The 26,005-nt window shown below is 61.5% G+C and overlaps 1 protein-coding gene across 5 annotated transcripts in view; it reads right to left on the minus strand.

The window, feature by feature from the left end:
- The window catches only part of VAV2 (vav guanine nucleotide exchange factor 2), a 169,518-nt gene that overhangs the window by 12,034 nt on the left and 131,479 nt on the right, over positions 1-26,005 (minus strand). For all 5 annotated transcript variants that reach the window (XR_013443880.1, XR_013443881.1, XM_078061992.1 and 2 more), the window contains exons 8-22: positions 24,984-25,084; positions 18,180-18,279; positions 17,180-17,275; positions 16,445-16,513; positions 14,639-14,725; positions 12,819-12,904; positions 11,992-12,124; positions 8,993-9,102; positions 7,939-8,040; positions 7,426-7,514; positions 4,883-4,899; positions 4,078-4,099; positions 3,021-3,148; positions 1,737-1,811; positions 491-543 (exon numbers count right to left, since the gene is read on the minus strand). Coding sequence is in view for 3 of the 5 variants with exons in the window: in XM_078061992.1 (XP_077918118.1) it covers positions 491-543; positions 1,737-1,811; positions 3,021-3,148; positions 4,078-4,099; positions 4,883-4,899; positions 7,426-7,514; positions 7,939-8,040; positions 8,993-9,102; positions 11,992-12,124; positions 12,819-12,904; positions 14,639-14,725; positions 16,445-16,513; positions 17,180-17,275; positions 18,180-18,279; positions 24,984-25,084 (1,268 nt within the window). In the remaining 2 variants the exon portion in view is untranslated. The remainder of the gene's footprint in view (positions 1-490; positions 544-1,736; positions 1,812-3,020; positions 3,149-4,077; positions 4,100-4,882; positions 4,900-7,425; positions 7,515-7,938; positions 8,041-8,992; positions 9,103-11,991; positions 12,125-12,818; positions 12,905-14,638; positions 14,726-16,444; positions 16,514-17,179; positions 17,276-18,179; positions 18,280-24,983; positions 25,085-26,005) is intronic.

Consider the following 26,005-nt stretch of genomic DNA (forward strand, 5'->3'; position numbering starts at 1 on the left):
GCTCTGTGGCCACCACAGGATGCAGAACACAGGGAGCTACGACCACAAGGCCAGTCCTTCGAGGCAGCCCGGGGGGCCAGCAGGCAGACCAGTAAAAGCTGGCCCCCCGAGCTGACCTGTATCTGTGACTTGTTCCTAGATCGTCCACCTCCATGCTCTCGTTAATCCCAAAAGCGCCACGGTTCTCATCAAGCCGCTCCATGCGTACATGTGTGATTACACATTTGGCCTTAAATATCCCACTTTCCTATATTTTCTATGATGAAGCTCATGTTAAAAAAGGGGGGGGGCTTCACTCTTCCAAATGATAACCCGATGACCTGTTTTCGTGATGGGGAAAACCTGCCTCGGGGTAGAGAAGACTCCCCCAGGCTCCCCGAGACATACGGCCAGCAGGGCTCAGCCAACCTGGACACAAGCAAGAGGCAGCCGGGGGACCCCTCCCGGCCTGCTCACGGGCTCACGGGGCCACCGCAACTGCCCCACTCACCAGGGGTAGGCGGTGTAGTCGATCTCCCGGGATGGCGGCCGGCTGATGGGCGGCTGGCAGGAGAGAATGTTCGGGTTAATGTCCTGCCCCGAGTGGGGCCAGAGGGGCCCTATGATCAGCGACCTGACCCTCGGGCCCAGCACTGGCTACCGTGGTATCTGTGGACTTAGCCCCGGAGCCACCGGACTGCGAGGTCCCAGTGGGTTTGATTGAATGTGCAGCGACCAACTGATAGGGTGCAAATCCCCAAGGAGAGGTGACAGAAGGCTGCAGGAACGTCCCAGCAGGGACGGGAGCACATCCTACAGCTAGAGTTCCTTGCTACAGATGGGCTCAGGGCCCCAAGGGTAGGTGTCCTTTGGCTGGCGGCAGCCTCTCCTCCAGGTGACGGGCCACACGCTGGCCAAGCAGCCCTGAGACCCCATGCCGCCCCCTCACCAGCCAGAGGCCCCACCCTGGCCTCCCCTCACTGTGCCACAGGCCAGGCAAGGCCTCATGGACTACCTAACCCCTTCCACCCCATTCACCATGTAGATGGGGAAACTGAGGCCTAGGGCAGGGATGGGACCTGCCCCAGGCCACCCAGTGAGTTAGTGATGCTCTTCCTCCTCCGCTGTCCGGTCCCCTTGACGCTGGCAGATGGGGCCAGAGGCCAGGCGGGGCCTGGAGGGTGCACCGGGGCTCCCGTGGTGTTCTGGACCCACCTCCTGCTCCTTCTGGAGAAATTTCCCTCCGGCACTTTTAAATGCCTTTTTTAGGGGGTGGGTGGAGGTAATTCCATTATTCACGACTGACTGCTTGATGCCTTTTGTAACAGAGAAAGATTTGCTCCATACTACTCAGATGAAAGGCCTTTTTCCAAATATCCTAAAGTCTAGCTCTGAATCCAACGTTCAGGGGAGTCCTCTCCTCCCTGGGGCTGTAAAATAGTCCCAGAAGACTTACAGAGTCCCTAAAATTTGGAGAAAGGTGACATTTTTGGTCTTCCGTCTATTACGACTGCTGCAGAAATGCCCATTTTTGTGTTTCTAAAACCACGAGAAATGTAGCACCCAACTGGCTGAGCCCCTCAGACCGAGGGCACCCCCTGCCCCTCAGCCCCCCCGACCCCCAGCTCCAGGGCCAGCAATGGCTACTTAGCAAGGACGTGCTGACCAAGCCCAGATGCCCCGAGTGAGGAGACAGCCCGCAGAAGCCCCAGCCTCCCGGCCACTGTGCTCCAGAAGCTTCTGTGGGAAGTGCTTACCCTTCCGTCCACGGGGCAGGGCTTCACGGACGAGCTAGGAAAGTAGCCTGACTTCCTGGTTTGCACCAGCCGACCCTGGAAGGAGACAGACGATGGGGGCCGGGCCGGGCCAGTGGGAGCGGGTGCAGCGGGCACTGCTGTGCGGCTCAGCTTATTCTAAGGACGGGGTGAGGGCAGGTCCTAAGAAGAGCATGTGACGGCAGCACTCCCCGCTGTAGCCTCAGCTGACCTCATGACCGCCAGGCAGGAAGGCGGGTGGCGTCCCCACTTTACAGATGAGAACACTGAGGCCCAGAGAAGTAGTTGAGAGACTTGCTCGGAGCTGGGGTTAGAGCCCCACCCCCAGCTGCTCTCCAGTCCTTGTATCTACAGGGTGTTTCTCAAACTGAAGGGGCGTGTGGACCGGGGGCATCTGATAGAACCCTGGGAGGGTCTACAGGGGCCGGGGCTCCCAAGGTCCTCCCGGCCGCTCCTCCTCGGCCTCCCCCTTTCACATTGGCAAAGCCTCTCTGCAAGGCCACCCAGGACCGATGGCTCTGGGGACACCTGGGCCTGGGAACTGGGCAGCTGGGGTCAGAGACTTTATCCTGCAGACCCCCTTCTGCACCTTCCGAATCTCCAGTTATGTGAAGGTGTGGTCTAGCACAATAAATTCATCTGTAAGTACGGAGTGACAAAGGACCATCACAAAACAACAGTGATGGCGGTAACAGTCACGGGAACATAACAAACATTCACTCTAAGCAGGTCTCAGTCACCCCCGGCCGGCCAGGCTGGGCCGGGTGCCCCGAGCTCCCGTGGCACCATGCTGACCCCGTGGGTCTCGGGTGCCCAGGGGCAGGTGGGCGCAGGAGGACTCCGCCTTTGTGGGCCCGTTCACAGAACAGTTTCATGGCTCAGAACCGTAACCATCCTGGGACACCGTGTCCCCGTCTGTCTCTGCTCCACCACACAGCAGCTCCTTGGGGGAAGTCACAGGGTCCCCCACCCCCCTGGGGCCAGCATGACACCTGATTGCCCCATTGCAGTTCTGACCTGCATTGGGCAGGTAGGCAGGAGGTGGGCAGAGCCTTGGGGAGGGTGTGCAGGACGCACCCCAGCAGGAGGCACACGGGAGGGGATGCTGTACTCGGCCCGTGAAAGCAGACACCCCGAGGAACACAGGGCTGGGGACCCCTGGAATTCCTGCCTGGGAGAGAACTCAGGTCTTGCTCACAGCCTGCCTCCCTCCACCGGGGATGGTCCCTGACCCCCAGACCTGCCCATCCGGGCCCCAGGACCCACCTCCCACCACTGAGACTCGGGGTCGCCTCTCAGCAGCTCGATCACATCGCCCGTCTGGAAGGTCAGCACTGGCTTCCCGGGGGGAGCTGGGTTGCCATGGTAATTCTGCATGGCCACCATCTTGGGACCTGCGGGCACAGAGCAGGAGGGGGCCCCTCGTTCAGTGACTCGGTCCTGGCCGGCAGCCCACCCACCACTGACCTCGGCTCCCCAGGGCTCCTGGGTGAGGGACCCTAAGTTCTTCCCATGAGACCCCAGGTCCCCTTGTCAAGTGTCATAAGGAAACCGTGGGACTAACGGATTCAGGGGCTCGTTATGGCAGTGGCCGCTTACTTTAAGTGGCACTTCCTGTGTTTTCCTCCAGACCCCTTTCTAATCTGTGACTGAGAGTCCGTGTGTGGAGCAGGACACGGGGTACCCCTCAAGGCAGAGATGGGGGACCAGGGGTGAGCGAGACCCAGGGGCTGGCTAAGGCCACACACAGCTGGCTGGGGCGGCTCTGGGGCTGAAACGGGGTCCCGGCTGGGCCCCCCAGGCATCTGCAGGGCGCTCGTGGCCCGAGCCCTGCTCTGACCCCACCAGCTGCATGTGGGCCTGTCTGCAGGCCTGGCCCCAACACGGGTGTCCCGGGCCTCAGTGCGGCTCTGGTTTTGCTTCCTGACGATCAGGCCACGGTGGCCCCGCACGGCTCAGACTGCGCAGCTCGGCTCGCGACGCCGTCCACCCTCAACAGCTAAAAGCCACGTTCCTGCCACACGGTACGAAGCAGGGGGCACGAGGACACGGGGATATCGGCAAAGTGACAGAAGCGGCCCTCTGAGGCCCACCCCGTGGAGGGGGGCTCTGGCTGCAGCCCTCCCCCCTGGAAGGACCCTGACCCTCTGCACGCTGGGCCCTCATCAGACACTACGATGGCCCCCCGGGGACGTGGCCGTGGAGGGAGCCTGGAGCCCAGAAGGCCGGGCGAGGCTGGGCAGTCACGGTGGCCCAGGCCTGGCCCCCAGAGTGACCACGGACCTGGATGGCAGCTGAGAGGGCCCGAGTCCCACAGACTCACCCGGTCCTGCTCCAGAGGCGTCCTGGGAGGGCAAGGACAAACCACAGTGATCAGGGAGGGCTGCCCTGGCATCGACATCCCCTGCCCCCCACCTCCCGGGAGAGAAGGGTCGAGGCAGGCAGCAGGGGGAGGAGAGGGACACATCCCAGAGGCCCACAGGCATTCGTGACACGGCTTCACTCTGACAAGCCCTCCCCTATTCTTACCTACACCCTCCACCTCGGTGCCCCTGCACTGCCCCGGGATATCCATCCCTCGCCATTAACTCCCACCTCTTCCAGGAAGGCTGCCCTGACCACGCCAGCTGGGGGCCTCCCTGCTCTGAGCCTGGGGCTTGTCATCTCTGTCCGGGGACATGTCCCACTGCATATGCAACCGAATGCTAGAGCTCTTCCCGCCTCCATGAGGGCATTTCTGTACCACACACGAGGCCCGGCGAGCACCCTGTTAGGGCTGGTTCATTTGACTAGACCCCACGGCGGGGACGTCTGCCCTAAGTCAGCGGCACAGAGGGCTCTAAGCCCCATCAGGATGGGGGGGCTAGTGGGTGGATGCCTGTCCCAGAGCTGGGCACCCGCAAGCCACGGGGCAAGCAGAGCCCTGTTGGGACCTCCTGTGCACGGGGACCCATTTCTCCTGAGGCCCATGAAGGAAATCGAAGGCCCCAGTGAGCAACAGTGGCCTGTGCGCCAGCCAGGGTGGGCCCAGCAGTGGTGAGATCAGGAACAACAGGTGTTTCTGGCTCGGGGACACAGGGCTGCGTGGGGTGCAGAGTGGCAGGAAGGGAACAGTCTGGAGAACTCACCAAGTCTGCGGGAGAACCTGAAAAGGAAGCACGTGAGGTGTCAGCAGCAAGCCCCGGGGGGTGCGCTCCCCCCCACGTGAGCACAGCCGGCGACCACGAGTGTCCCTCGTTTACTTCCGCCGGCACACTCGGAGCGCTGGCTGTCGGGGGTCCCCGGGGAACACAGACTGGCAAACAGGTTTCCCGCCTGGGCCGACTCCGCTCTGATGGTAGCAGCTGCCCGAGAGCCCCGGGTGGAACGTGGGCTCAAAGGCAAAGCTTCCACTCCTGACTAGGGATGCCTGCCACGGGCCGGTGACAAGAGGTTGTCAGGACGCACACCACCCATCTGCCTGCGCGCTCGCTCCCAGACACGGGGTTCCTCCGCTTGTCAGATGTCCCGAAGATTCCTCCTGCCTGCCTCGGGGTACCCCCGGGGGAGGAAGCGGTGCCCAGCTGGGCCCCAGCCATCCGGCAGGCGGGGCCGCCACTCCACCACTGGGCGAAGCAAGGACCACAATGGCTAACGCACGTGAGTGGCTAATGTGACCTGAACACCACGTGACACTCTCGGTGGCAGACGGCTTTGGACAGTCGCCGACAGCCCCTACGGAACAGAGACAACGGGCCCGGTGGGCACCGGGTGGGGAGGAGAAGCAGCAAGGCTTCCCCAGGGAGAGGCTCCGTTCTGGGCCATCCTGGCCCCGTGGCAACACAGTTCAAGCTGCCTCGTTGTGGGTCACAGGCGCTGCCCGGAGCCCAAGCCCAGCACAAACGGCGAGAGCGCTGGACCAGTGCGGAACTCTCCGGAATAAAACCAGGTGCCCAGCACGGGCTCTCAGTGACATGGGGCGGACGCCCATGATAACTTCGGCTTATGGAAGACACGAAATTGCCCGTCTGGTGAGACCCCACTTGTAGGCAGGATGGAAAGCACGCAAACATGAGAAGACACTGGGCAGGGGGACAGGCGTGTGCGGCGGAGGGAACAGAGCGCATCGGCGAACGGTGGTTGTCTGGCTGGTGGGATCGTGAGTGAATGACCTGCTCCTTTACTCTTCTCTACGTTTCCCCAATTTTCTATGGAAATGAGCATTTTTAATAATCAGGAGACTAAAAACCCAGAAAGATTCATTCTAAAATCGAAAACTTGAAAGGAAATACATCAAACATCACCTTTAGTTATTTCTTTATAACTTCAGGGATGATATTTATTTTTTCTGTATTCCGTTTCTTCTCTTTGTCCCCAAATTTTTGGTAAGTAATTATGTTACTTTGAGGATCAGAGAAAAAAAAAAAGTCAAAAGACATGAACTGTTCCGTCACCCGTGTGACAGAACACGGCCACCAGAGGGCGGTATCGATGGGCAAAGCTGAAAAGCCGCGTTTGTGCCCATGGGCTCTGGCCGGCACTTCCAGCCCAGAGGAGGCTCGTGGGGGAGTGGAGGGGGCTGCATCGGGCCTGTGGCCGGAGGAGGGCGTCTGCCTGACCTGTCGGACCCTCCTCGCAGTCAGGGCGCCGGGCCAGCAGTCACAGTAAATGAAGAACAGACAAAATTTTCTATTTTGCTGGTGGTGGCTCAGGGTGACGAGCAGGCCTGATATGGTTTTCCATCTACCTGGAGTGAGCTAACCCCGTCTCTGAGTGCAGCTTCCCCGAGTGTGGACGCAGGGCAACGGACCGTCCCGGGGGATGTGGGAGGATCAGGGGCACCCACGTGTGGTGCGGGGGCAGAGCCGGCCCTCGGCAGGGACCCCCGTCCCCAGACTCATGCTGCAGCATCCCCACCCGACCCAGTGCTCAGCCAGCCCTGCCCGTGGCGGCTCAGAACCGTCTCGGGCTTTCTGGCGGCCCGTCCAGCTGTTGCAGGCGGGGTACTCCCCCAAATGCATCCGCCAGAGGAGCCTGGGCAGCCCAGATGTCAGCGGGCAGGCTCGGGTCCCCTCCCCTCCCTGAGCCTCAGCTTCCCCCCCGACACCTGGGCACGAAGAGCATGGGAGCCCTGTAGGTGTTGTGCGAGTGTGCATGCATGCATGTGTGCACACGTGGGCACACTAACGTGGCTAAAGGCGTGGCTCAGGAAGGCCAGACCTGTCTGGGTGCAGGAGAACCAAGGGTAAAGAACAGTTACAACCAGCGTTTCTCTATGATCAGAAATGTCCACGCAACTGCCAAGAATGTTCTGTGCCCATTTTGGGGTGGAGGTTCTGCAAGTTTACAACCGGAATGGGGTGGGGGTACAAAGAGGCAGAGAGAAGTGCGGGAGCCCCCCTAGTGAGGAGGGAGCGCTTTGGCAAGGAATGCCCCACAGGCAGGGCCTCTTGGTGCTGTGTGACCCGGGCCAGGTGTCCTCCCCTCTCTGAGCCCTGGTTTTTCTCATCGGGTCCCTGCTCCGTGGGGTCTCAATCGTGGGAAAGGAGAATACAGGAAGGTGGCTGGGCCAGGAGGGAAGTACCGGGGCAGCTGTGAGCCACAGGACCCTCAGTTCAGGGTGGGTCACGGGGCCCCGAGGAGCAGCCCTGGAGGCTTGTGTGTTGCGGGCGGAACGGGGGTCGGTACTCACTGATCTTGCAGGGAGGTGTCACCTCCAGACACTCCTTGTGTGCCCCGACACCACACTTGGTGCACAGGTAGCCCTGGTAAAATGTGCCCCTGCATGGAGGGGGGAAGGGAAGTGAGGACGACTCCGAGCCAATGGCAAGGCCCGAAGACCCCCAGCCCCACCTCGCCATCTGCACACAGATCACCCAGCCCTGGGCTGCGGAGAGCCTCGCCCTCCCGTGCCGCCTGGTGCTGGCTCTCCTCCCAGACCTCTCCTGGCCTTGCTCTGCCTCCCCGCATGGCAGGCCCGGGGCTCCCACAGGGACGGCTGCCTCCCCTCCCAGCTCAATCTGGAATGCCCGAGGGCCTGGATGGTCTGACACTGAAGGAACGCTCTCCAGCCGCTCTGGGCCCAGCACAGGGCTGGCCTGGGGGGGGCAGGGGGGTGGTCAGGGTGAGGGGTACACAGGACGGATGCAGCCCCAGGCCCCCGTGAGCGCGGGCAGGCAGGGGCCGGGGCAGGCAGCCTCCTCACCTGAGGAACATCCTACAGGCTTTGCAATTGGTGGTCTTGTCGAAAGTGTACATCTGGAAGCTGTGGTGGTTAGCGTTGGCTTTGTCTGGCTTGATGTTGGACCTGACCGAGGGAAAGAGGCCCAGGCTCCCTGAGCTCTACCAAAGCGGGGTCGACCTGGGGGCCAGCCAGGCTCAGGAGTAGGCTGGGCCGGAGGTCAGGAGGCCAGGCCTCAGGCTGGACCTGCCCCGACACCCCAGGCAGAACGAGGGTCTGCGTGAGGGCTGACAAGCGTGCCATCCTGGCAGGTGCGCCTTCTAGGAGGATGCTAAGGGTTTCTGGCAGTTGCAGGATTTGTCACAACTCAGCCAATGTACCCTTAGGGATTTCACCGTATGCAAGCTTGAGATTTAAAATCTGAATGGTGCGCTTAGCTCAGGATGAGCACCCGGAAGTATTTAGGGGGACACGTCCAGCATTCACTTGGACCGCATCTACAATCAGATGGAGCGAGGGCCGGATACATGGGAGGCGACAAAGCCAGAAGGGCCAGGCGTGACAGGTGGAACCCACGGTGTTTACCAGGGAGGGGAGCACCCCTGCCCGGAGGCCCCCGGCCTGCCTGACTCCAGGACCCCACTCTGGCCTCAGGGCCCCGTGTGTCTGGGGACCCGTGATCCCCTTTCTCTGTTGGACATATTGGGGGCTCCTTCTAGGTTTCACGGAAAAAGAGCCCTGTGCCTTCACAAAAACGAGACAGTCCAGCCGCCCGTAAGGCGCTGAGGACCCAGGTCACCAGGCGTCACTGGCACGCAGCTGCCCTGGCCCCTCACTGCTCCCTTGGCCAGCTGTGCCAGGCTCAGCCTCGGGGCCACAGGTGTCCCAGAGGGAGGGGCGCCGGCCCCAGACACATTATAAAACAGCGAAGGTGCTACCGAGGTGTGCCTGGGGTCTCGGGGTGACAGAGCCTGTCTCGGTCTCTGGGCGTTTGAAATCAGCCCTGCCTGCGGGGGTCCCAGACAAACTGCCCCTGGGGCTCCCAGGAACCCCACGCTGCGGCTCGCCCCACACTCACATGGCCATCTCGAACTGCTCCATCCACTTCCGCTTCATGTCTTCGGTCTTGCAGAAGAACTGGAAGCCCTGCTTTCCTTGCAGATGAATTAAATAGAAACCGTAGGACCACTGCGGGAGAAGGGGACAGGCTCGCAGCTGGCCTGGCCTGGGGCGCACGGACACACGTGCACATGTGTACCGGGCACTCGGGCCTGCACCTGCGTGTGCACACGTGTGTACGTGAGTGTACTGGGTACTCGTGCCTGCATGTGCACACGTGTGTACGTGAGTGTACCGGGTATTCGTGCCTGCGTGTGCACGTGTGTATGTGCATGTGTACTGGGCACTCGTGCCTGCGTGTGCACACGTGTGTACGTGAGTGTACTGGGTACTCGTGCCTGCGTGTGCACACGTGTGTATGTGAGTGTACCGGGTACTCGTGCCTGCATGTGCACATGTGTGTACGTGCGTACCGGGTACTCGTGCCTGCGTGTGCACACGTGTGTACGTGAGTGTACTGGGTACTCGTGCCTGCATGTGCACACGTGTGTATGTGCGTACCGAGTACTCGTGCCTGCGTGTGCACACGTGTGTATGTGAGTGTACTGGGTATTCGTGCCTGCGTGTGCACATATGTGTATGTGCATATCAGGTACTCGTGCCTGTGTGTGCACACGTGTACCGGGTACTCGTGCCTGCGTGTGCACATGTGTGTATGCGTATCAGGTACTCGTGCCTGTGTGTGCACACGTGTACCGGGTACTCGTGCCTGCGTGTGCACATGTGTGTATGTGCGTATCAGGTACTCGTGCCTGTGTGTGCACACATGTACTGGGTACTCGTGCCTGCGTGTGCACACGTGTGTACGTGTGTGTACCAGGTACTCATGCCTGCATGTGCACGTGTGTACATGCGTATCAGGTATTCGTGCCTGCATGTGCACATGTGTATGTGCATGTACCAGGTACTCGTGCCTCTGTGTGCACACGCATGAACGTGCATATGTACCAGGTACTCGTGCTTGCATGTGCAACATGTGTACGTGTGTGTACCAGGTACTCATGCCTGTGTGCACACACGTGTACGTGCATGTGTACCAGGTACTCGTGCCTGCGTGTGCACGTGTGTACATGCGTATCAGGTACTCGTGCCTGTGTGTGCACACGTGTACGTGTGCGTACCAGGTACTCGTGCCTGTGTGTGCACACGTATGAATGTGCGTATGTACCAGGTACTCGTGCCTGCACACACACATGCATGTGCGTGTACGCACGTGTGTGCACACACCCCTCTAACAAGATGTCATGGGGCCCCTCTCCCTCCCGCTGCAAGGTGGACCCTCAACTGAACCCTCTGCAGGCTCAGCCAGGGCCATGTCTCTGACCGAGTGGGGTCCCCAGGGAGCCTGTGCTCTGAACTGCCTGGGGCCCTTCCACCACCCTGGTCCACCCACTTTCAGTTCCTAAATGTGAGGCTAAAAAGCTCACTGCTCCGAAGTAAAACAACAGAAACAAACCCAACCAAAGGCTGGAGAAGGCCATGGGCTGGGAGAGCCTGCAGCTGAACCAGCCCCCAGCTGCCTTGACCACCCACAGGCCAGGCCATCTCTAGGGGCTTTCGAAGGGGCCCAGGAAGAAAAGTGTGGAAAGTCTGAGCCCATTTGTGTTGGAAAAGATGGAAGGAGAAAGGAAGGAGGGAGGGAGACCGGGAAGGAGACAAGGAGGGGGGAGGGAGGGAAGGAGAGGGAGGGGGGAGGGAAGGAGGGAGGGAAGACAGGAAGGCGGAGAAGGACACCGTGAGAATACACCAAAGCCCTGCTCACTATAAAACAGCCTGTGGTCCTTTACCTCTGGGGAATGGGAGAGGGTGGGACCGGGGCAGGCAGGTGGGCCTTCATTTCTACCCTCCGTAATGGCAGTCTGTGAGCATGAATACACATCACCATCCTGATGAGGGCACAGGGAGCAGGACGAAGGAAGAAAAAAGCCAGGAGCCTGGCGCTGCTCAGGCCCACCCGGGGTCTCCACTGCTGCTCAGGCTCAGAAAGGAAGGGCCGGCTGGGCCCTGAGGGGAGGAAAGCAAAGGAGGAGGACCCAGGTGCTTACCATTTTCCCATGAGACTAGGAAGCATGAGGAGAGGGGAGGAAAGAGGGAGACAGATCATTAAGAGACTCAGCCTGGCCCAGCACCGGGTACCACAGCCCAGGACCCAGCACTGCCAGGGGCAAGGCTCTGCCTCCCGGAGGAGATGTGCCAGGGGTTGGAGGGACTGTGGCTTTGACCCCAAGCCTCAGGAGTTGTTTCAGACATCAGGCGGGCTTGAGTGGGTCACCCCCAATAGCCCTTCCAGGTGGAACCTGCATTCTATATTGCAAGCTCTGAAGTCCAGAATCTGGGATTTTTAGCACGTTGGCTTCTGGCCCCCAAATCTAGCCAGGGATGCACACAGTAGATGCTCAAGCCCTGGGGTGCAGTAGCCTCTGCTGAAGCAGGACTGAACCAGAGGGGGTGGCAGCCACACCCCAGCATCCTCGGTTCCACCCTCTGGAGTCGTGGCTCCACCCTACACAGCTGTGGTCCCACCCCCAACAGCCCCGGCCCCGCCCCCCAGCAGCCTTGGCCCACTGGCTGGACATCGGCGTCCGAAGGAAGGCCTGCTTACTGCAGGTGGCAATGTGGGCTGAAATCAGGGGCCATGGTCTACAATCTGGTTCTCTTCAGAGCCGCTCTGCGGTCCCCTCACCCAGGAGCTGTGATCCGGATGACACCCACCCCCAGGGAAGATTCAAAGACAAAGGGCCAGGGAAGTGCTGGGCTGGGCACAGAGTGGGCTGCCCCCCACAGAAGGCACAGTGACACGAGGGTGACAGAAGGGAAGCCCCGTTCACACAGCAGAGCCACCCAGTCGGGGTCAGTGCCGACTTCCATTCCGGCTCACCCTGCTCTCGAGGCCACCCCGCAGCTCCTCCCTCAGCCCCAGAAGGCCCTGCCGTCACCAGCAAGCAGCCCCAGGCCCACCTTCTTGACGTCCTTGTTGTTCATGGGGTCGTCGGTCATCTTGTGGAAGAGCAGCTCGATGACCTCCTTCAACTCGTAGCTGTAGCCTCTCCTCTTGCAGACAATGACCACCTTGTCGAACAGGAACAAGTACCTGGCCCAGCAGTGTGGCCAGGCGGCCGTCAGCATGCCCAGTGCCCCGTGCTCCGAGGCCCCAGGACAGCCAGCATGTGCCTGGGGTGGGCAGCAACAGGGCTATTCCCTCTCCGAGCCTGGGCCCCGTCCCACTGTGGGGCTCGCCTGCCAACTCTGACCCCCCAGCAGGTCTCAGCTGCTCCATGCAACTCCTCCAGGAAGCCCTCCTTGGCTACCCACCCCCAGGGCTCAAGGCTCATATGGGCTCCTCAGGCCTCCATGCTCCATCCCCCACTAGGATGGGAGCCCCAGAGGGACAGGACCCCTATCTACCATGGCCCCAGCCCCAGCCCCAGGCCTTGCACAGAGCAGGTGCACATAGAGAGCTCTGAACAAGCAGGGGCCATGCATCTGGAGCCTTCCCCGTCGCCTGCCTGGGCACTTCCTCGCAGGCATGTGGCCAAGAGCGCATGTGGCCCCAGGGAGCCTGGGAACTCGCAGGCCAGGGCCTCTGGCTGCCCTCTAGCCCAGCCCAGTGCCACGGGCAGGGCAGCCACTGGGTGATGTGGCATGGACCGTGTCCCTGAGCAGAAAGGAAGCGAGTGAAGCAGGAGAACACAGGGCTGAGGGGGCAAGCTGTTTCCAGGCCGTTAGGAAGCAGGTGCCCGACTACAAGGGGCCGCCACCCAGCCCGGGGCCGCCTGCCCGCTCACCTATCTTGCTTGGTGTGGTTGACTATGGACCGGACCTTCAGTTCCCCGTCGATCTTCGGCCTCCCATACTCCTCCAGTTTCACTTGCTGGAAAGAAAGGGCAAGGCGGTCAGCCCCAGCGCCAGAGGGGGCCCCAGCTGCCCCGCACCTACACGGAGAGCAAGGGCGGCGGGCCGGCGCCCAAGCGGGCATGCTTCCCGCGGACATGGAAGGCAGAACTGGGAGAAGCGAGCCTGCGGTTGCTGGCTGGGGCGCAGGTCGGGATAGGAGAGGACGGGGCTGGGGGATGGGCCCTGCCCCAGCCTCGCTGAGCACACCCTTCAGCGCTGCGGGAACAAGAGGCGATTGATGGCGTGGGTCACGGCAACAGGCCGCCGTTGTGTGGAGCCCAGAGCCAGGCCCTGGTAGGAAGGGCCGGACGCCCAACCCTGGGAAACCAAGCCGAGGAGAACAAACAAGGCCTATCAGATGGAGGGCGGGCGGGGCGAGGGGGCCTCCAGTGGGGCGTCCTCCACAGGAAGAGGCTTCGAGTCCAATCCCTCTCTGGTCTGCTGCGATTTCAGATTGGCTTGTCTCTCCCCTCTGCTCTGATTCAGAGAAGGCGCGTTCCCTGCGTGGTTTGCAAAGAAACGGTCTACCCGGACAGGAGAGAATGTTCCAGCACGTTAAAGGGGCTGGGCCTGTGGCGCCATGACGACAGTTCTCGGCAGCTTTCTGAATTTTCCGAATTTCGCAGGAGCCGCCAGTCCAAGGCTGAGAGCAGCATAGCTCCGGCGTCACACATGGTAGGGTGAGCACCCTGCTCGGCTGCCTGCCTCCGCGCCCCGCATCTCCTCCGCCTGCTGCTGGTGGGCTCGGCAGAGACCCCCAGGCTGAGCATGCGCCCTGCCCCCGGGGCGGGCCCACACCTGCCCGCCACCACTGTGTTCTTTTTGTTATTTAAGGAACACGATGATTCATATCTAAAAACTTTAAGAACCCCAAAACTTGCATCATATAGCCCTTAGAAAGCATCAAGGATCACAGGGGGAGACGGACAGCCCCAGACCCCGCCAGGCACTAGAAGTATCCGGGGCTAACCCAGTGGTGCTCAGCCAGGGTAGCCCTATACTCAAGGGATGTCCGGGGATGTCTGGGACTCCCGAGGGTGGGGTGAACAGACAGGGATGCTCAACACCCTACAATGCCGAGCAGAGACCCCACAACAGAGAACGGCCTGGCTCCAGATGTCCACAGTGTTGGGGTACAGAAAGCCTGGTTGAAATACTCGGCAGATCTTTGAGAACTTGCTACAAGGAACAGACAAGGAAGCGTCTGCTTTCTGGGATGGCCCATCTCCTCTTCCCGGCAGGACACAGTGGCTCACCCAACACCCCAAGGCTGAGCCTCTGATGAACCAGGCTGGGGAGAGGGTCCTGTGAGGCGTCAGCCCTGCCTAATGGAGGGAGGGGAGGGGAGAAGCCGAGGGCCGCTCCCAGACAGAGCGGCCAAACCGTCTCCCCACTGACCCTCCCAGGGAGAGCAGAGCTGCAGGTGGACAAGGAGCCTTGGGAGCCTGCCCCCTCCTCGGGAGCCACAGCCCTTCTGTCCTCGGTCCAGGCCAGGGAGGGAGGGAGGGGGTCAATACCGTTCCTCCCGCAGACCCTGCCCCTCACCGCGCGGGCCACCTCGGTACACAGCTGCGCCCGCTTCCCCGACCCAGAAGGAGAGAGTAGGTTCACCCGCCTGCTCATTTAATACCGAGATTATGGAAGTAATTTCTAAAATGTGTATGTGTGATCCTAATTAATCTCCACTCTGTAGAGAATCAGCCACACTTACCAAGTTTTCTATAGAACTCTGAAATTCGCTGATTTTCTTCAGGGTCTCCTTGTCCCGTTTAACTTCGTTTATGTACATCGCTAAGTCCTGAAAACAACGGAGGTGGGGGAGGGGTCAGCAGGCTGACCCCCATCCCCATCCACATTTCCAGAGCACCTGCCACCAGCCACCACAGCGGGCAGGCCTTCGAAACCCCATCTGACAGACGAGTAAACTGAGGCAGGGAAGGTAAAAGCAACCCCAAACGGCGCATGTCAGTGGGCGAGACCCCCCAAGCCCCTGCCTCCTGGAACGGCTTCTCCCTGCCCTGCCACTCGACCCCCTTCTAGCTCAGACTAGAAGAAAACAGCCAGCTAGACCTGACCAGCCTGCTTCTCAGCTCTGGGGAACTGGGCCCCTGGCAGGGTCCCCACTCCCACGGAGCCGGGCAGAACTGCGTGACCCCGCAGTCTAGCTCTGGAGGTCCACACGCCGCTGCACTCCTGCCGGCCACCAGGGGGCAGTGCCCGCTGCAATCCAGGCACCCAGCACTGGCCAGGGTCTAGGGGACCCCAAGCCCTGTTCGGGAGAACCCAGCCGGAGGCACTGACCTGCCCAGTAGGACAAGCTGCCTTGGGTGGAATCCCTGAGCCAGGCCAAGGTGGGGAGCCGTTCCAGCCTCCCCCTCCAGCACCTCCTGCCCATTCCTATAAGGAGCCCACTGCGGAATCTGAGGCAGAAACGTTCCAGGATGGGCCTGGCTCATCAGCGATGCTCCCCCAGCACAGACCACCCAAGGGCCAGGTGATGGGCTCGAAGCCACAGACGGAGACGGACCCTTGCCCTCTGGAAGGAGCTCATCCAAGAGGGTACAGAGGTCAGCACTCACCCTGGGAGGTGCTGGGGACACTGTCGTCCCCCTGCCCAGCTGCAGTGCTGAGGGGATCTACCCCGTGCTGGGCATTGTGCTCCGCTGGGGACACAGATGACCATGATCAGGGAGCAATGGGCACAAAGGGGTGACGGCATTACCCCAGCACAACCATCCCCAAGCGGGGGGGCAATCCTGGGAAATGTCACCTTGCAAAGACCAAGGATGTGCAGGACACAGCCAAGTGACAAGGAGGAGGTCCAGCCTGAGCCAACAGAGACAAGAAAGGACGGAGCACATACAGGAGCATGGGGGTGACCAAGCTTGCCTGGAATTTAGGGCATTAGTGGAAAAGACAGCGGCAAAGCCAGGCACCCGGGTATCTGTGTGCCAGGAGGGGCACCGGAGCCCGACGCAGGGGCAGTGGGGAGGCACAGAGGCTTCAGAGCAAGGGGAGGGCACGAGCTGAGCTCTCCTTCCAGGGACTTACCTGCACAGTGGGCTTCCAATGGACATAGGGGAGAGGGGAGAGGAGGCAGCATGGCTGAGTGGGGAGGACATTTCAGAAGCAAAAGCTGCAGGCCCGCGCAGTGGGCAGCATGGGGCCAGATGGCCAGACTGAGCCCAGCGCCTGGGACCTGGCAAGAGCCCTGGTGGACGGCCAGGGAAGCAGGAGGAAGGGAGACCCAGGGAAGTCGCCATGGGTCAGGCGAGGTTAGGGATTCTGGACGCTTGGGGCGAGTGCCTCAAGCCCCCTCCGCCCACCTTCTCTGTGCTGGGGCGGCTCCCACCCACCACCCCATCCCTGCTCGGCCTGTTGTCTTCCCAGGAAAAGCTCCATCTATGGTCACAGAACAAGGCTTGTTGGCGAGCCCAATTCCGGTCAAAGCATGCAGACTTGGTATGTGAGGCCCCACACTGGCTCGGCCCTCCCCGGCCTCAGTTTACCCACCCACCTGCATGGCTTCTAGAGCTTCTTTGAGCTGCTGTCTCTCGGGCCGATCGGTGGAATGGCTCAGAAGTTCCTGCACGTGCGAGAGAGGAGTCCCGGGTCACCACGTGGGGATGCTGGCCTCCGTCCTTGCCCCCACCAGGCACAGGGTGTGGGCCCAGAGCCAGACCGTCAGGACCACGTCCCCAACCACCGGGCCAGGCTCTGGCTCAGCTGACACCCAGCACACACAGCAAGCCCTCCTCGCCCAGGGGACACACTGCTTCGAGACGGAGTGTCCCCGAACCTGCTGGGTGATGGGAAGCACTTCAAAGCAGCATGAAGCAAGGCTCCGAGCTAACGGGTGACAGGTAGATTCACCGAAGAGCCTCACGCCACATGGAAACCACTCTCTCTCCCCAGATCTGTCTGTCCAGAATGACTTCCTACTTCCACTTCTACCATGCCTACCAGGAAGCTCAGAGACTGAGTTAAGTGACCCACTCCAGGCTACTCTTACTCCTGGTCTGGGGACACGTTTCTGTCTCTCAAGTTTTTGGCTCTTACGGATTTCAGTCCCAAATTCCCTTTGTCCATTTCCTGTGATAAACATTCCTGATATGCGCCACACAGGCTGTGAGAACAGATTTGCTGTCTGTCTCTCACTCCGGTGCATCTGGGCCCCGTCCACACCCCTAGAGGCAGCCGGGCCTCCATCCCGCTCGCCGGTGGCGGCCACGGGGCGCACGCATGGCCTCACCTTCAGGAGGAGGTGGTATTTGAGCACTCTCTGCATGGGGACCACGAGCAGGTCTTGAAGCTTAAACTTCCCGTCCTGGACCTTCAGTGTGCATTCCTGGGCAACAGGCGAGCAGAAGGGGATGGAGACCCTCGCCAGGGCTGCTGGGCCCCAACACTCCCATCCTGCACCCAGGGCGGTGGTGGGGGTGGGCAGACCTCAGCCCTGAACTGGGGCCCAGGTGTCCGGTCTTTCAGTGGCCTGGCTCCCCAAATGGGCAGTGTCTCCCACAGACCCTTCCCAAACCAGTTGCGTGCAAGGGGTAGGCTTCCCAGCAGCGTCCCGCTGCCACTTTATAGCCCTGAGAGTCTGCAGTGGGCACCAAGGGCGCTGGTATTCGGAGCCAGCCCTGGCCTGCCTAGAGACCCTCAGGGAAGCCTGCTCATACCAAGGCAGGGCCACCCTCAGGACATTTCCCGGACACAGAGGGGCATCATGCATCTCCTGGGGACATGCCTCCCAGCATTGCTAGAAAAGAGGGCCCCTGCACCAGGATTCACTCTGGAAAGGGTTTGACTGGCCAAATACAACACAGGAATCCCAGCCTCGGGGAGCAGCTCAGTTGCCCCTGACAAGGAAGATGAGGAAGGGGTCCTGGAGAGGGGCCCACATGGGCAATTGGACAAGTGCCAGAGATTGGCCCTGAGCGAGGGGTGGGGATAGTGACGGGAGGGAGGCTCCTTGGCTCCCAGCAAACGTCCATCATCTGGGGTCCCTATGGGGTCTGTGTAGACCAAGGTCATAGCCCCTTGCTGAGCTGAATCTGGCCCAGGAGTCAGATGCACCCAGGGGACTCGGGCCTGGGACAGTGACCTGCACCTGCCTCCCCCCAAAGGGGAAAAAAATCATCGAGAAAAACATCTACAGAAACCGTCCCATTGCTACCCTGGTGTCCACCTTTCCACAAAATGGACAAGCAAGGGGCCGGTGAACGGGGGACCAGCCAGGAAGCCCCCATTACCTCGACCTTCTGTCTGAAGTCTTCCCGACTGGCGAGGAGCTGGTTCAGCGTGTTCTGAGCGTGCTCCATGTGGCTGCAGTATTCCCCGTAGATCAGGAGCCTGGACGGTGAGTGCACGTGCACACAGCTTATGAGACACTGCGGCTCCGGGGGCCACGCTCCAGTTCCCCATGGAGGGCGCGGCAAGCACACAGCAAACGGGTCTCTCCCCGTCATAGCTCCTCACTCGTTAACCGGCATCGTGGTTCTGTTCTTTCCGTGTGGCTGCCTTCTCCCCTCCCAAAATACTGACAGGCCAGGAGAGGGGCTTCCCTACTCTCCCCAAACCCCAAACCCAAGGAGGTCCCCCTTCTGTGGTTCTATTTCAGGTCAGGACCAGGTTTGGAATGGGGTTCTCACTGCCACCTCCGTCCTGCCCCTTGGAAAGGCCAAAGCTGGCCAGGAGAGAAGCCCCCACCTCCTCAGGCCTGGGGGACACCCCAGGAAGGCTCCAACTCCTGCCTGCAGGCCCTGAGCACTGAGGCCCATCCTGGCTCTCTGCGCTTGCCTGGGGTGGTGGCCCCCGTGCCGACATTTCAGGGCGTGGGGGCCCCTCCCGCCCAGCTCTGGGAGCTGGAGACAGCCTCTGAGATGAGTCCAGATGTGCTCAGGACCACATCTCTGTCCTCCGTGGACACTGCTTCCCCATGGGCACCTGGCAAGGGGTGAGGGGCAGGTGGCTGGGCCTGGAGCTGGCTGGGCTTCCGAGGAGGCAGGCTCTTGAGAAGCATCCTGGCCTGGGGCACACCCCCGGCTCCCGCTGTAGGGCCCGGGGGCGTTGGGGACAGACAACACCCACATTCCTCCCAACTCTCGAGGAACAAAGCAGCATGCTCCGAGCATGTTTTCAACCCAGCGAGCCTGTGACTTCAGAGCGGCCCTGAGGTGAGCACAGACAACACATCGTGAAGCATCTCCCGGCTCCCGCCCAGCGTCCAAGCTGCGCTGGGCCTGTGTGTGCTCGGAGCCTCCCCAGCCTGCACGCCCGGCCGAGCTGCTGCCGCACTCCCAGCCGCCCGGAGGCTTTTCGCCGGTGCCAGCCTGCAGGGAAGCTTCCGGCATCGAGAGGCTGAGATTCTAGGACTCCAGCGAGAGGCGGATCCGGTCCCCGGCCTCACACAGAAGCCCACCTTCCCTGCCACCGTCAAGTAGAAGGCGCCACGGCCGCGCCCCGCCACACTCCGACCAGGCACCACTTTGCATGAGAACCTGAGCCCCGGTTTCCACTTAAATGAGTCTGTTATTAAATTGAAATTTTTAGTATAAAAACTGATTAAATCTCATCATCTCTGGGAGCACCTGGGGGACTGGAGACTCCAAGGTTCCTGTCAAGTTGTTTTGAATGAGCAGACCTCCTGGTGATGGCCCAGCCGCTCCCACGGAAGTCCATGTGACCAGCGAGAGCACTTCTCCTAAGCATCTGGGGCCCGCAGCTCTGGAGCAGGCCAAGCCAGCCCTCGGGGTCCCCCCTTCACTTCAGCACACCCTGGCTCATCTCGGCCCAAGGTTTTTGGCAGACAGGGTGTACAGAGAGTGGGTCCCAATCCTGCTTTCCTCACAGCACACGCAGGAGCCCCACACTGCACTTGCAACCTTCTCTGGCCAGCAAACTTCTATTCATCCCTCAAAACCCTGCCCCATCATTTTTAGCCCTGCCTCCTTTCCCCTCCCAACCTTGTCCCCGGGTTTAGTGGGGGCGAGACAGAAAAGCAAGGGGACAGGCGGGGAGCCTCTGGCCACAGGCGCTCGTCCAAAGCCAAGCGCGAGGCAGAAGCGGGCCAGCCCCCTCTCCACCTGCTCTAAGCTCCAGGGATGGGTCTCATCTGTCCCCACATCCCAGCATCCAGCCTGGAGGCCTGGCCTGCTCAGAGGCCTGACATGTGGCTGTGAGCAGCCAAGACCCCACCCCACCTGCCTGAGCACGGGCAGTGCAGACACCGCCATTCCCAGCAGGCAGGAGGCCCCTGCGGGGAAGAGGGCAAAGCTTGAAAGACAGAAAGAGGTGGGGCCGTGGGACGCACTCGCACCTGAGTTCAGCCTGTCCTCACAAAACACCACTTCCAGGACGCGCCCCTGAGGTCCTGAGAGGTGACATGGCTTCTAAGGTCACCCAGCAAGGGAGCAAGGCCAGACCCCTAAGTGCATCCATGGGGCCCCCAGACCAGTCTTCCAGGCCCGCATGCTGGAGACCCAGGCCACCCCAGGGCTGAGCCCTCATTCACCGCCGCCGACCCCGTGGGCGGCCTGAGATGGGAGAGGAGCTGCATGAGGGCCGAGCAGAGACTGGAGGGGGGGCCACAAACCAAGGGACACTGGGGGCCACCAGCACTTGGCAGAAGCAGGAAGCCTGCTTCCCTAGAGCCTCCAGAGGGCGCGCCGCCCTGCCCACACCTGGATTTCGGCCCCAGAACTGAGAGAGGGTACGTTTCTGTCAGGACCGTCAGGCCTCTCCCTGCCGTCCACGGCACACGCTCTGGGCCCTGCCGCGGGCCGGGCAGCAGGGGCCGCACACGGTCCCTTCTCGGCCTATGGAGGGAAGTCAGCTAAGGAAGTGAGAGCTGGTAGGCCTCAATTCTAGCCACAAACATCTCGTGCTGTTGAGGAAACTTATCCAACTTTTGGAAGTAAAGCAACACACACGGGACTTCATTCACGGTTCGAGGTCTCAGTGGGGCACCTGCAAAAACAGGCTGCCTCGGCCACCGGACCCCGGGCGAGGCAGTGAGGCGGTGTCCGGGGCCCTGGCTCGCTGCCCGCGTGTGGGAGACCACTGGGGTGCAGCGCTCTGCCGTGTTGAAGACACCCCAGTGGTGCGTCCGGTGTTCCCGCCCCGTTTGTGCCTGCCTTCCCCAGCAGCTCGGCACACCGGCGTCTCGTTCCGTCCTCCGAATGCGCGGCGTCAGGCTCTGGGTCCCTCCCTCACGAGCGGGCAGGTGTTTGACGCAAGCGTGGTGTGTGTCTGTATGACTATGTCGTGTAACCTCCTGAACACGCAACTCGGACCCCACTACAGGGGGGCATATGTGCATCTATGGGGGGGCACGACCTGCCCGTCTCCTGTCACAGAACTCCAAACTCTCATGGTGCCTGGGGACTGGACACAGGCGGCGCTGCTCGGCATGCACGGACGACACGGGACTGAGCCGGGACCACGGCCAAGTCGCCAAAGCTGTTCCAATCCCCGATTTCCCCATCTGGGCAGGAGGCTTGGGGGGAGCGGGGCCGAAGCCCTCTCAGGTCAGAGGGTCCCAGGCAGCCCTGCCAGAGGAGGCCTCCGTGCAGAACCCCACAGGGGCTCAAGGAGCCTGGATATGGGTGGGCTCTCTTCCTGCAAGCACTGACGGGGACCACCCAGCTTCCCTGAGACCCCGGCCCACGGGCGGGAGCCGCAACCACAGGGCAGCATCACCCAGCCCGACACCCTGAGCAGCTGGAAAGCACAGAGCACAGAGTGCTCAGCTGTGGCAAAGCCCTTCTCTCTAAACACTCCTGAGTCCTCGGGCGGGCGGGGACTTGCCTTTCATCTCACTCTGATGGCTGCCCTTCCTAGAAGCACTGTGCTAAGCTCCAGGGAGTTCCTGCTAAGAGCTAGACCCCTGCCTTCTCACTGGACCACACAGTCCCTGTGGCCAGTTCCACTGGTCGCCCGTTAGCATGACCCACTGACCAAGCTTGGCCAACCCCAGCCACAGATAAAAACCATGTGGCTCTTTGTTACATCCACATCTGCAAAATGCAAATCTTCCCCAAGTCCCACTTCCCACTGCGTGGGACTTGTCCCCTCAGGCCAAGGTTAAGAGGAGCATCTGCCTTGTCTGAGGACTGAGGCTATATTAATGGAAGTATTAGCTCCAAAAAGAGGGAGGTGATTGTCTTCTGCCACTTGGCGCTGGTCATACCACACTTGGATGCTACTCTAGCCTCCATCTGTGATGAGCTGCCAGGATCTTGCCACGAGAATTCCTCAATGGCTTCCTCCGGCCCTTATAAAAAAAAATCTAAACTCTTGGCCTTCCAGCCTCCTACAGAAGCCTCAAGCCGGGCTTTAGACAATCTCCTCTTGACCGATTCACGCTTGCTCCTCTGGCCTCTGTGGCTTCCCGAACAGTCCTGCTGGCTGCCTCACCCAGGGGCCGTCCCAGCAGCTTCTGCTCCCCCCACCTCACGGCTCGCTGCCTCTCACCCTGGTCCTCAGCACCCTGTTCCTCTCCCTCTTCCTGTCCTCTCGTTTCCTTTGTGAACTTGCTTCCTGTCCCTTCCCGTCCCTCCCTGCCCAGTGAGAGCCGAGGCTGTTCTGTACACAGCAAGCACTCTATAAATGCTTGTGGAATCGGTATGTAAATGAACCTCAGGACCGTAGGTGCAGACTCAGAAATAAGGAGGCAAAGGGGCAGAAAAGATGGACGCAGGGACAGACTAAGGGACTGGGCACATGAACTCCGATGGGATGTAGCCAGGCCCCTCCCCAAGTGGCCCCCAACTCGAGGGTCCGGCCCCTGAGGCCCTGCTGGGCAGAAATAATGGTCGTCCCAGCGGGAGCAAGGCCCGAGAGCCAGGTGAGGCCCAAAGCTGTGTGCAGAGGCCAGAGGCCTTGTTAGGGCAGGCCCGGGACACGGAGGTTCCCAGGGAAGGGCAGGTCGTCTGTTTGTCCCCTGGCCACACGGCCTGCCGCTACTGCCCTGGGGGCGGGTCCACGGGCCTCAGAAGCAGCCCTGCTTGGGCTCCCCAGGATGGAGAAGCATGCGATGGGCCGCCACCGGGGCGAGGGGGCATCTGACAGCTCCAGCCTGAGTTGGCTCCACCCGCACACGGGCTTGCAGCCAGGTGAGAGGAATTGCTGGCGCAGGGGGCGAGTAAGGGAGCCGGCCTTCCCCCCGCCCCTGGGGCCCACCAGCGGACTCACATTTGCCCCTTGCATCGGGCACTTCCTGCTCCCTCATGCCTCCCTACTGATGCCCAGCCCATGGCCCCTAGAAAGCAGGCTCAGGGGTCCCTGCCTGGGTCACAGGGCACGCAGGGGAAGCCCCTTCAGGGGCTCGTAGGCGGGGGCACCTGGAATCCAGCCCGGGGATGGGCTGCCTGGCCGGGAGGGCGCATGATCCGAGCTGACGGTCACCTGACAGTCTCCCCGCAGATGAGGACGAGATGGACCCAGGCTCCCAACCAGCCGCTGGGGGCCTCCCCCTCCCACCCTGCAGAGTGGACCCCAGAACTGGCATTCTTAACGAGCTCCCAGCTGGCTCTGATGAGTAGCTGGCCAGAAGAGCCGTCAAGACAGAACCTTCCGGGGCCTTCTTCAAAGCCTGAAGGACAGAAGGCAGGGCATCATCTCCCGATGGACCTCTTGAGACTTCAGCGGCTGGACCACTGTCCTCCAGCAGCACTGGGCATCCGGCCGGGCCCTCACGTCATCAGACTTTGTCCCCAGCTTTAAAGACGCGGCTGCCCAGGCTCCACGAAGGAATTCGGGGGCCAAGGCCTTGGTGGAGACGGCAGAGCTGTCCTGACAGCTGCCCCTCGCACCTACTTAAAAGCTTCCAGAACCCCAGTCCTCCCCTGCCGGGCTCTGGCAGGACATTTCAGGGCACAGAAGGCGGCTCCGTACCCCTCCACCCACCGGGGTTACAGGCAGAGAAGCTTAAAGCCAACAACCAAAGAGTCATGGAGGCCTCCTAACAGCGATGTGACTCTTCTTTAAAAAGGTTGGTTTCTAATGAGCTGTCACCCTCCTCCATTGACAGCACCTGTTCTGGACGAGGGGCCCGGACGGTCGGAGGAGCTGCATTCAGGGGCACGATTCCTGCAGGCACATTTCTGGCCGTAGGCAGGCCAGCGCCATCTGTGCGTCTAGACTCGGCCTGACCAGCTGGACGCCGGGGGAAGGAGAGAGGCCGCCTGATGCGGAGGATCTACGCCCCCTCGGGCTTCGTGGACACTGGCCCCGATGCCACGGAGACTTGGAGGAACCCGGGACACGATCGGAGGATCCAGGACCACCCTCCTTGGCACTGGAAGCGCTGTCCCCCCATGCTGGGGGCTGGGGCTGTGTTATGCCAGGGCGGTCCTGCTGCTGTGTGCCCCCCAGCCCGTCCACCTGGCCCAGGCCCTCCGCCTGCCCGGCCACCGAAGCCCTTCAGTGGACACAGACAAGCCGTGTTGGCGGCACAGGCATGAACCTGGCGGCACCACGTGGCACAGATGCCATCCTTGTCCCTAAGGGACGGATTAGGAAGTCAAGGTCCTGTGACAGATGCAGACAAGGAAGCAGGGAAGTGGCCTCAACCCCGGAAGCCTAGAGCCCTGGAAGCGCCGTACTCAGCCCTGCAGGGGCGGGTTTGGCCTCTGTGTTTAAGTGGCTGCCATGTACCCCCACCCCAGCCAGGCCTAGAGCTTGAGGGGCAGACTCTCCCAGGTGCGGGATGCCCATGGGGCGGGCACACAGGAGGTGCACTGTGCTGGTGAGAACGCCCTTGGGCCACCAACACCCCTGGGCACAGAGGTAGAGGGAGCTGGTGGAGGCCTCCGCCCATCCAGACCCTGCTGGGGGGGGAGGTCACCCCTCCAGGCTGTGATGGTGGGAAGGGTGGGCAGCTCTCTCGGTTTACAAGGACAGGGGTTCGCGGGGGCACAGCCACGGCCCTCGAGGACCTCACCCTGAGACTCACACCCGAGTAAATCCCACCTGGCCAGCTCGGCCCCGTCCCCAGGGCAGAATCTGAGGCCCCACAGACGGGGAGGGACAGGCAAGGCGGGCCTGCCACTCACCTTTCCTTGAAATCGAGGAAGACCTTGGCCAGAGTGCTGCCCCCCGCCATCATGGACACGTCGATGGCCCGCAGAAAGCTGTGATGCACCTTGATCAGGTCCTGGGAAGAACCAGCAGTTAGTGCATGACCAGGTGCGCCAGGCCGGAAGGGCCACGCGCCCCTGAATTGCTCTCTCCTGGTGCGATTGCGGACACGCGTGTGAGGGGCCCAGTGCCAGGCGCGCATCCGCAGGCAAACACCAGGGTCTCCACCCACTAGAAGGTGCTGCAGTGCCAGGCGCATGAGGGGACCTGCTCGGCCTGTCCAGACACAGGGTGGCTGACCCAGCGCAGGCCCCGGGGCGAGAACGGGACCGCAACGGCCCTGGGTGGCTATTGCCACCCAGCATCCTTGTTACCCTCCGGCTGTGTGCAGGCGCAGAGGGGCGCTCTGCCCTGGTCTGGGACTCTGGAGGCAGACTCTCTCTGTGGGGACAGGTGTTTGTCCACATTCAGAGCAGCCGGGCAACCGGCAGGCAGCACTCCGGGGCTCCGCACAGCCCCCGGTCCGGCTCCCACTCTGTCCAAAGCCGTCTGTGCTGGCCACCACGCGCGGCAGGACAAACTCCAGGTAGGGGGCACAGAGCGCTAGAACCCCCCGACTCTTGCTCAGCCTCCCCGGGAGACCAGCACCCACCCCTCGAGCTCATGAGTGTGTAGCTTCCGGAGGCTCCCGCCAACCCCTCCCCGCTCTGCTGACCACATCCGGGTGAGCCTCTCGGAGGCCATCACCTTCCTGTGTCTGTGTGCAGACGTGTGCACAGCGGGTAGGGGACCCTTCTCAGAGAGCTGGAGGGGACACATTTCTCTCCGGCTGCTGACAAAAACCTAAACCTCTTCTAGGGCACGTGTGTCTGAGCGCCACCCACAACACAGACAGCAAGCTGGAGAAGCTCGCAGAAACCTTGTCCTCCTGTCTCCTGAGGCCAAAGTTCTCAGAGGGAAGGGTGGCTACTCCCCTCCTACCAGTCAGTCCAAAAAG

This window comes from Halichoerus grypus, chromosome 14 (genome assembly GCF_964656455.1).
Source record: "Halichoerus grypus chromosome 14, mHalGry1.hap1.1, whole genome shotgun sequence".
NCBI lineage: Eukaryota > Metazoa > Chordata > Mammalia > Carnivora > Phocidae > Halichoerus > Halichoerus grypus.